This window comes from Phaethon aethereus, assembly GCF_964289735.1.
Source record: "Phaethon aethereus genome assembly, chromosome: 1".
In the NCBI taxonomy this organism is placed as follows: Eukaryota; Metazoa; Chordata; class Aves; order Phaethontiformes; family Phaethontidae; genus Phaethon; species Phaethon aethereus.
In genome coordinates this window covers 79427512-79438908 of record NC_138575.1, presented here as the reverse complement: position 1 = coordinate 79438908, position 11397 = coordinate 79427512, and the positions used below count along the sequence as shown (strand labels likewise).

The 11397-nt window shown below is 40.8% G+C and overlaps 1 protein-coding gene across 1 annotated transcript; it reads right to left on the bottom strand.

Annotated features, from left to right (window-relative positions):
- Positions 1-3612: 3612 nt before the first annotated feature.
- UPK3A (uroplakin 3A) lies at positions 3613-10420 on the bottom strand (the record flags this gene model as incomplete). Its single annotated transcript, XM_082013843.1, has 6 exons — positions 3613-3700; positions 4545-4677; positions 5156-5238; positions 6412-6691; positions 9384-9539; positions 10366-10420. 6 exons carry the CDS (start codon positions 10418-10420, stop codon positions 3613-3615), a joined length of 795 nt encoding a protein of 264 aa, XP_081869969.1.
- Between the last annotated feature and the right edge of the window lie 977 nt (positions 10421-11397).

Below are 11397 nucleotides of genomic sequence, written 5' to 3'. Positions count from 1 at the left end.
ATAAAATAACCTCAACCCAGCACTAGTTTTTCCAAGCATAGTTTGCATTATTTATTTCTTTCTGCCCAGAGAAATACCAGGACCCAAGTAAAAGATATCAGAAATGGAGTATACAACTATACTCTTGGCAACTTAATGCTATTAGGGCTATATTCACCTGAGTGCAGACTGGCAGGCATGGATCCAAGTTTTCTTAGAGCTTCTCTTGAAGAGAGATTTCAAGTTCAACTTGTTCACAACCATCAGGTGTACCATTGATAAAACCTAAGCACAACCTTGAAGTGTTAAATGTAAGCAGGACTTCTGTAAGTGGTTCCTGGACTCTCTCCATAGATGTGATGTTTATCTTTATTTTCTACCACATAGCAGCACTTGCAATCAGCATTTTCAATGTATTTTGCAGGGTCATTGAAGGATTGATAACTATCACTCAGTGCTCAAAGCAACAGCTAGAAAACACCTAGCAAATATCACTTTTCTGTTCTGTCTCATTTCTGTTGATGCTTTTAATGTAAATACATGTAAGGCTGGGGAACTTTGTTTTATCCATACATATTCCTTCCTTTGGTGTGACAGTTTGGCTGTGAAAGGCATATCTGAACAAAAATACAGACAAGGTTGGCAACAGCTCCTGAAAAAGCCTGATGTAGTCTCTTTGCACCCCCACTCCTTCAAAAATTAAGCTGCCCCATAACCTTTCTGCTTCTTAAGCCTATGTACTAAAGAAATGCTGTTAAACATTGATACCTTATATTTCTTCTGCATGACTAGGATAAGAATCAGGACATAACTCTGATAGTCTCCAAACAGGAATTTCCATACCCTTTCTTCAGTGAGGAGTCAAAAGCAGAGCAGAAAGAAGTCAGCATTCAGATCAATGGAAATACTGTATGGAGAGGCAAAAGTAGTTGTGACCCTGTTCTGGTATTTATCACAATTGTTGTTTTGACTGGGCACAGTCCTGAAATACAGTTCATAGCATAATGAATAGGTACTGACATGCAAGATCTTGTGAAAACCTAAAGCTGCTCCAAGAGTAGTTCTCCCTGTCTAAAAGCAAGGTTGCATAGAAAAAGTCGTTTCAGTTGTCATTTTCAATAAAATATTTCAACAGGAAATTTTGATAAAAGTCATAATATGTTAGAATTTCCTCTTCCTTGCCATGTTCTTTGAGAAAGAAATATCCTAAGATCTGAAGGTGGTGAAAGGCAGAATTCTTTTTCATGCAAACTTTATGAACACTGGTGAAGTTTTGAAAAGCTAAAATAAAAAATCCCAAAGCTTGTATGCATGGCAATATAGGAACAACTAAGACAGTTAATTCTGCTTCATTTGTGGGGGTGGGAGTGGTGTGGGGGGTGGAAAAATCAAAACCCAAAAATAAACCCTTCTGAATTTTTCCATTAAAAAATAAAGTGAAGATCTTTCAAATGAAAGATGTAAATGAAGCACAAGAAGAAATACAAGCTATTCATCTAGGCCCATTAGCAGGATTAAACTGCCTAAAAACAGTTATCTGTTGAGCGAGAGACAAACTGCTTAATGTGAATGTTTTAACAGATACTGGCAGAAAACAGATTGAACTATTCTAGTGCTGTATTTTAAATGATAGCTGTACATGCTAACATAGAGTCGCAAGCAACTCCTTTACACAAAACAAAGGAGAACTTATTCTAACAATAGAATTAACTGATATGGCATCAAATATAATGTATTGACTGTCTGCATTTGGGAAGATACTTATTTGACTCTATTAATTTCACTGATCTTACTGTCAGATAGTGAGTTTTTCCACTGGGTCCAGAGCAAGGAGTTAGAGCCCTCTATAACAATGAAGTACTACTTTGGCTTTATAACGGAGACAAACCCTCCAAGGATCTCTCACGTACTCTAATGTTCATCCCTGCACACCTACAATTCACACTCCTTTTTTCTTCAAATATCCCGTGCTTGCAAGTTAGTACCCAATACATGAATGAGAAAGCACCTCAGAACAGTGATTGTAGCAACTTGTATAGCAGAAAATTACAGGGAAGGCACCAGTGGCCAAAAAACAGAAAAATATAATTCCAGGTACTTCAGCATCCATTTTTAGTCAGAAGGCACAGCACCCACCACTCCCACAAAGTGCTTTCTCCCTTCTCCCTGCCAGCACTTGCATATCTGGAACCAAGACTGTGAGCAGGCAAGCTTTAACGTTCTGTAGTTAGAATACCCAAACACCAGGAGCTTGTGTACAGATCTCTTGGGCTTAAGTCCTGAAGTTTAAAATGGTAAATTTTGCCATCATCAAGCTACAGTCTCAACACTTCATTCTGACAATGTTTGACTTTGCACAAAACTTTTTAATTTTCATAATCTGAAGAGAATAAGTATCAGTTCAATGTCATCCAGTCATAATGGTGATAGTGAACTACTTATGTCAAAACAGAATCCTTATTTATTTATTAGCTGAGACAGTTTAACAAACTTACTGATAAACTAGGAGGACATCAATAATAACAAGCGACAGCTCTGTACTTATCACAAGTAAGTGCTTGCTTACAGTTGCTTAGGACAGTTGCTTATATGTACTCAAGAGGTATAAGGTCAGGCTTTGAAGTTGGATCTTCCTCAAGTATTTTGTAGAGACAAAATTGTATATGGAAGCTAGCATCAATGGAAAAAAAGCAGTACATAACTTAAACCTGGGGCAAAGATTTATTTCTAGTCACCAACTGAGATCATCAAATGAAGGAAGAGAATTAGCTCAAAAGACCCCACCAGTCTAGATACTAAGATGTGAAGAGGCAGGCTTGCAGCTGCCTAAGGTAAAGGTCAGAAATAAGACTAAGCCTGACAACAGTGAATATACTCATGTGTCCCAGTAAAGCAGTATCTCCCCTTCACTAACCCACCAACAAATTATACGGAGCTCTGAAAGAACATACCTTCTTTGAAGCAATTTTGTTAGCTTTCATCCCTGCAAAGCTGTTTGAGGGCATTTAAGTATTTGAGATCAGAATTACTCTGCTACATACAGGACAATTGGAACTTGCTTGCTTTCTTTTAAAAGGAAGAAAAAGAAGTCTTATGACACAAATAGTCACTAAAATCCTGAGGAAGCAGCAGTAGCTCCCTGTTATCTACCTTTTAATCACTAGTTTTGTCTAAGAACATCTTTTTCTAAAGCAACTTGTTTTTCTTTATTCCTCACCAATTACTAGAAAGAAAGGTTGAGACAAATGGCTACATCATGTTCATCTGATCATGAGAAGCAGATGAGAAGTCTGCAGTAATGCTTACTCCAGATGAGATGTATGTACTAGACAACCTCTGATCACATCACTGAAGTTGAAGGATCTCGTGAAGATTCTTTCTTCAGTCCAGGCATTTGATCTGTGCTATAGAAGGCAATTAACTAAATCAAATCTCATTAGGACAAGACAGAATATCATGTACTGCAAGACTGCAAAAAAGGTGTCCATATTTCGTCTATGCGGTTCACCTTCAGTTGCCTGGTCGCGTTCTGTAGCTTGTTTTGGACTAGCACTGAGTAGAAGACACAGTCCCCTAGGCCTAGCACACGTAGCAATTCAGTTGCATTTCTACCCTTGACTTGAATCAGGTTTTTCACTCAGAGCTTAACTGCGGTCTTGGTTCACTTTGTTGAATAGTCTGAGACATGCGCCTTGTCTCTGCAGAAGGATCTTCTGATCTCCTGGTGGGCAAGTGAAAGGCTTTATTAAGTTTCAGTAGAGACTGAGTTGAGCCTACTGTCACAACATTTTGCAAAGGCTGATTGCTACTTATATCATTTAGCATAAGAAAACCCCATAGATTTTTTTAAAATTATAATTTGCTATGCAGTTTTTGCTTTCCACATCTTTAATCCAAGAGAGCCTGGTGACTGAATAGAAGGTATTTGCATCATTTTCAAGTGAATGAAAGAAGTGGGTGTTAGCAGCACTGATACCCATGATTTCTAAAATTTAGATAATTCCCTCCAAAAGTTCAGTTTAGGACCCAGTCAGGCCTCATTGTTTTCCCAGGGCAGGGGGCATAGAAGACTAGGGAACATGCATAGACTAGTGGAGTTATACAGCTCACTTATTAATTGATAGGGGTAACTTATTTCTCCTGGTGAGGAGGGAAGTAAATTAAAATCAATGCATTAATTAGGACATTATGTGATCTTTACAAATGCCTGCGCTCCTTAAGACAGTTTCCAAACCCCTGAATAGGTCGAAAGCTGCAATACGTACCAAAGAATATACAGACTTTAAGTACGTGCAACTCTACTGTTGTTTTTCCAGTAGTCCTTACTAAAGTCTGGCAGCTAGTAAGCTTAAAACTGTGCAATAATTACAAGAGCTGCTGATCTTTGGGCAGATAATGATAAAGTAGTCTTTTTCTGTTACCACCTTCAAAATTTGGAGGATACCATCTGGTCTGTTTTATCTCAAACAAGACCAGCAACATTAGCCTGGAGCCATAGGGAAGAAGGCTGATGACTGAGGGTTTAGGTACTCTTACTGGAAGCTGTAAGGTGTAGCAGTACTTACATGACAACAGAGGACACACAAGCAAGAAAGCCAGCAAGCAGAAGGAACACAAGAACACTCAGGATCGATGTAATGACAATCATGCCTCCACTTCTTCGACCAGGCCAGGTATCAATTTTCAAGGGGATTTTAACTAGAAAAGCATGGAAAAAATGTTCCTATGATTTATTTTTGACTGTGAACACCCCCACCAACTAGGAGATAGCTGGTGATTTAGGAGAGGCAAACTGATTATATGTGTATTTGAAGTCTTAGATGATTTATGGGAAAGAGGTTTAAGACTCAGTGTCAGCATTTAGAGTTTATAAGCTTTCCTCAGCAGGTTAGCCAGTATGACAAGTATCTGTATTACTGAGAAATGTCAACAGCACCAGATGCCGTGACATACATCAAATTTGAGACCGCATGTACAAACTTGATCTCTACTAGAAGAATTGTTTTGAAGGACACAAAAGTAGAGAATTATTTCATATTTAAGTCTGCTACTCCAATATTGAAAGGCTGACAAAATTGATAAAATTTTAGGAAAAGACTAGGTATTGTTCATAGAGCAATAGTGTTCTAAGGCAAGCACAGCTACTTATAAGACCTGAGAAAAGCTGCAGACTTACCTCTTCTGGTTTTGATTGGATCGGACCAGAGAGTTTGGTCTTTCATGATACCCTCAGTGCTATCTATCAACACGTATTTAAACCTGTGGGGAAAAAGTGTTAAATTAGGAATTTCAAATTCGAGCTTCCTTACTAGCACTTTTAAGATACTGGTGGTCAGACTTCAGGTTTTGTCAGAGCATTAGATGGAGATAAAGGTAACTGACTATTCGCAGAGACCTTATAAAGAATTAAATAGATTTAATAATGGAAAAGCATTCTGTGCTATGTCATGCATAGTCTGCACTTTGTTCTTGTGAGCCTTGGCAGATGGTAGCTTTCCAACAACAGCTTTTCCCAGCTTGCCATTCCCTGTTGTGAAAAGCCTCATTATTTAGGACAGCAAGTGGTTTTGATTTCCATATGGAAGTCAAAAATTTTGTCCAACTTTCCCTGATAGAGGGAAGTATTGAAGAGACGGGCCAACATCAGATTTGGCAAAGAAGTTAAGTTTCTATTCTACAATAGTTTGAGTTTTCAGAAATGTCCTCAAGAGACAGAAGAGGCAAGACAGTTTTTGCAAAACTAAGAGCCCATAGTAGTTTGTTTCAGAAACATATTAGGTCTCCACAGCAGATATGCCATTTTAACTACAACTTTTAAATAGCTAGCAGCAGCAAAACAAGTGTTTCGGGTAACAGCTGTCAGGCTGCGCGAATTCCCCAGATGGCCATCTTCCCCAGGCAACAGGGGTCAGACAAGTCTGTAAGCCACCTGGCCCTCACTGTGAAGTCTCTGTTAACATTAGGGGCTTCCTGGAGCTAGAGACCAAGGAGAATTTTGACTCCCCAGAATCCCATCAAAACAAAGCAGAGCCAGATCCATGCCTGCAGAATCATCTAACACGAAATACATGGTGAATAATCTCAGCATATTTTTCCAGTCAAAATCCTTTTCTACCAGCAGTTTCTAATCAGATGTTGTCACTGGGTTACCTACACCAACATAGGTATGGATCCAGCAGGTCACACATGAATTTTCCTGCTGATCCATGAATTTAACCTGCTAGAGCACACCACTGCTAGGACACCACAGAGCACCATCTGCAGGGTGCTACGCCAAAGCCAAGCCATCTTCATAACCACCCTTGCAATAGGACATTTCTGTTAGGGACTGGTAATTCACATCATACCATTATAAAGGTAATTACAGACTCAATGTTACTTCTTATCATGTTTTAAGAGCAGCAATCACCTTGTAAGGCATCAGAATTATACCTGTATGTTGTGTCTGGTGCAAGAGGTGGGTTACAGACAGCTAGGAAGTTTGGGTCGTACAAACAAGTCCCATCATCCCCGACTCTGAAGAGGTATTGTTTCAGGACATCAGAAGCTTTGTTGACATCTCCTACATCAGCAAGTTTGGGAGGTGATGCACAACTGGGCACACTGAACAAGGCAGCTTTGTAAGGTCCAAGCTGCCCCCCGCTTGTTTGTTGGAAGGTGGTGTCGAGTGGTTTGGTGCTGTTGTCTGTCACCAGGGAGCTTATTGCACTTGCTGCAGGAGAGATGCTTTTTAACAAGGCTGTTAGAACTAGTTCAACCCTTTCAACTCACCCTGTATTTACTTGGTAACTTGGTCTTCCACCCCAAAACACTCAAAAAACCCAAAAAATCTGCTACCGATCTGGCTGTGTAGTGATCCTACTCCTTGCCCCTTATTTGTTGATGAAGCTCTTTACACTTGTCCCTCAAAGTGAGAAGGATCCACAGCATATCTCAGAACAATACTTTTTAGTAGCCCCCTCCCAAAATTCGTCTTTTCCAAGAGGACTGTGGTGGAGTAGGAAAGAAGGTGGCAAAGGCTGCTCTTCCCCCATGCCACACATCACTCCAATAAACATCCAGTAAATCCTGCCATTTCAGATTTGATACCATCACGAAGGCAGACTTCCTAGAGAGTCACAACTCTTCCGTCTCCTGGAGCAGAAACCCTTAGACGTCTGGTCACACAGCAGCTGGACCTCAGAGCCACACAGTACGCAGCCCAGTGTGTAAGTGCTGCATGAACAGATGTGCTCTCTACATTTCTGACCAGCCAGGCATGTCACTGCTTCCAGACAGCATGCCTCAAACTCTGAAAGTCCTCACAGCTTCAAGTGAAGTGTGAATCTGCACCCATCCCTACAGCATAGTTTGGAAGCTCAGTTGCAGCTCTCAAAACTTTCCTGCTGCAAAGCCAAGGCACAAGTCCCAAGAGACATTCCCAAGTTCTGCAACTGCAGGTTAATTTTTTTAAATTTTTTTTGGGGGGGGGAGCCCCCTGCAGCTTTTCAGTGCTGTCAGCAGCAAAGGAATGCCAGTTTTTCCAAAGCTGCAGTACATTGGGAACTACTTCAGTTTGGAAGCATTCTGCTGTGCTCCTGGAGCAGAGTTCTTGCAACTGCTTGGTCATGAGAAGTTTTTAGCTATGATCCAATGCAAACTTAAACCTGTTTTAAAAGGGAAGAGTTTCTAGCACAGGTTAGAAATACAGCTTAAAGGTCAGTGCTCAAGTTAGTTAAGCTCTGACACCCCTCTCTTCAATGGGAGCCAATAACATGAAAGCAAATACTAGCTAAGGCATGCTCTGTTGTTAGGCTTTTTTCCCAAATCATAATGCTTCTTACAGCTAGGTCTCCCTGCTCTCCCGGTCTCCACTTCAGTAACTCTTAGCTTGGCTCTGGTGAGCAAGTAAAAGCTGATGCCTAAGTAAGTTTGTTTCATGCGGGGATTTTTTGGGGTGTTTTTTTTTGTTTTTTTAAACTTTACTAGGTGGATCAAGTCTGATAGCGACATTCATAAGAATAGAGCTAAAACTTACATTACTACTTCAGAAATTTGCTAGACCATCAGCTTTGTAGTATGCTGACACATTTCTTTACCAGCAAAGCTGAACATAGGGTGTTAAGAAAGTTCTCTTAAATTTCCCTTCTCCCTGCTCTAGGAGGCATGCAAGGGTGAGCCAATGTGCTGCTCTGCAAACCAGAGACAAATCCAAACAAAATTCCTCCCAGTTTGCCAAGTAATAAGTTTGCATCTGCTGGCCTTAAAAAGCAGCAGAAGACATTTCTCTGTATATAACCCCTTTTGCAGAGATTCACCCATCTGTGTAGGAAGCTTTTGCCACAGAAGCTGTAGAAAGTGGGGTGGTTGATGTAATTTCTAACACAAAACATTGTATTTGCAGGTATTAACTATGTATCAGTAGCCTTTCATATAATTATAATACACTTAGTCTGTTTTAGACATATAAAGATGTGCAATTCAGTCGTGGGCTGTGTCTCAGAAGGCTGTGCATTCACTATTGTCTATGTTAGCTGTATGGGATGGTGTCTCTGTTTACGGCTTCTACCTGTCCAAGGCCTCCTCCTTCCACCTTGTCCAAAGCGGCAACAATCAGCAGTGGAAGTTTTAGACCATTTGTCTGTTGGCCAATTTCTCTACTGCCTCCCTTCAAGATCTCTTTTCTGCACCTCTTAGAAAAGGCAGCTGCACACAGCCTTTAGGGGAGAAGGTATCATATAAGGAAATTATTTATTTCTGTCAGCTTATGGAGTAGCTCTAGCTGGCATTCAAAACAGTCTGCCAGAGCAGCAGGGAACAGAGAAGGCAGCTGTTGGTCACTGCCAGCAATGTTTCATTGCCAAGCAGTTATGAAATTCATTTTATGAATGAACCCATGGGCCAGGCATCTTTGACCACAAGTCTAACTTGACTTGCCTTTGTCTTAAAAAAAAAAAGAAAAAAAGAAGTAGTTCTTGCAAGGGCTGGCTACCCTAACTATGAAGCAAACAGCATCAGTTACCCATTTTCTCTCAGCAGGTTTATTTAGGGGAATTCAGGCTTTTATACAAGGCATTTGTGTTTAGACAAAGTATCGGACTGTGGGCCACTTGGTTTCATTAGCAAGATTTGGGCAAACGTTCATAGCTGATAGTGCTGCTCCACACCTACTAGGAGTCAGCTAACACAGTATTAACACATGCTAGCGTTAATCAGCCCCATTGAAACACAATGGTTATTTATATTATATTTTATAATAATAACCTGGAGAAAACAGAGACTAGAGGCTCAGCTAGTACATAGCTTACAGCTACAGATTTTTCTCTTTTACCCCTTTCAGACCCACACCCCTAAAACTGAATAATTGCATGCAAAAGCCACATCAGGTAGTTATCTTCCAGAGACACATAATGCTGCACACTCACCTGATTCCTTCATTGCGTACAAATAGATGACATAAGATTTGTTTGGACGCAGAGAACTGTCAAACATACAGAAAGGTTTTTCTAGAGCAACTGTAGTGAGAGTGGGATTGTTTGTAGCAAGCTGAGAGGCTGCAATCTGAGGCTTCAGGCTTTGATCTAGGAGAGAAAGTTACCAAAAAACCACACCCACAAAGAAAGAAAATCTTTCTCCTCTCCCTCAAGCTCTGTCTCAAAAGGGAGGATCTGGCAGTTCTAACAAACAACATTAAAACATAAAAGGGGGATGTGAACTGCAGCTGAGCAGGAAACAGGTTACCTTCTCCATGAAAGATTGAGAGCTAGAGGGTTTACTTTAATGCAAAATGGGGAACACAAGGATTTGGGGATGGAGGTAAAAGATGTTGCTCCTCAAACATACTGGTCACATCACCTCAGAAGGACAAAGGCAAAGCCTCATTATAGGAGAGCCTTGAACCTCTGTCTTTAAGGTCCCGCATCCAATTCCCCCTCCAATGGCAGCACCAGAAGCAGTACAGTCACTTCTTAAATCCTTTAGCAACAAAGAGTCTTAAGGTTTTCAAGACCAGGCTTGTTAACATACAGAGCGAGAGATTTAGCAGAGAGGAAAGCTGTCTGGGAGAGGCCCTGGAGAGAGCAAGATGTATTAGATTAAAGTTTCTATCAAACACTTCCCCCCTCCCCACACAAGCTCATCCCATCTCCAGTCTCCTAGGGAAGATTAACTAAGAATGGAGAGATTCAGCAGCTACTCCTCCTTTCCAGCCTAGCTGCAGTAGAGACACTTTAACAATCTTCCAGCAGAATATGTTTGAAGCCCTAAACTCCCCTCCCAATACAAATCCTAGAGCAGAAAGTTGACATGCAAGACAAAACAAAAAAATGTAAGAGAAACAGAAAGGGAACAGAAACAAAGAGAGGAATAACAAAAAAGGTGAAGAGACTGCAGATAGATGCCGCTTACCTGCACACAGCTGTCCCAAGCAGCAAAAGGCTAACACAACCCAACAACTGCACATGCTTGAGCCCTCCAGAAACCTGCCATGAAAGGAAAATCAGTGCTGGGAGGCAGCTCCCAGTGAAGAGCTCCCACATCCACTCCCTCCCTGAAGTCAACCAGACCTGCTCCTTTCTACAAGGTCCCTGTGGTTAGGAGCTACCTACCCACTCAGCACCTCCCCATATGCTTATTGCCCCTCCTACTCAGGTGTCACCAACACCCACCCCCCACCCCCAATTTTCTGCTCCCGGGTGGGGAAGGTGGTTGCAGCTTTGATTTTCACCTGATATTGGGCTCAGCAGTGCTATGGGTGTAAAGAGTGTTTTTTTCCCCACCTGTGTCATTGGTAGGTGGCTTTGTTCTTTACTTTCTGCTGTCTAAAAAACTTTTGAAATCTCTTATTTAGGGAAGATCTGTAACTGAATATCTGACCTCTGCATCATGGTTGTAGAGCTCTAAATCTGGGCAGACTTAGCAGAGGTTACAATTGCCTTCTGAACTGTGTTTCCTGGGTTACAGCCTGAAAAACATAAGCCTTCTGCTTCTGGTTAACCCTAACGTGATTCAGGGCAACTACATGAAGAGCAAACCACTGGGAAATCTAAATCTGACCTGTTGTACCGAATTGTTCATCTGAGAATATTCTTGATGAGTAATTGCTATTACAAATGGTCTATTACATAAGAACTCAGATTACAAAATTATTAATCACCCACTTAAAATAGGTTGAGGGGGGGAAAATAAGTATCAGCAAGATTTTACAGAATTAACAGGGCTAACATGATGTCAGTGCAAAACTCAAGATTTACCTAATATCACTACAGTTACATTACCAAATTTATCTCCTTTATGGATATGCCATGGGCCCCAGAAATCTGTCTGAAATATGTAATCAAATTATTATAATGCAATTTCCTCCCCATATGTGTCTCATTTTGTTTCAAATTCTGCATGTCATCTTCAGTGTGTTTGGTTTGACTTTTTTCTCACACTACT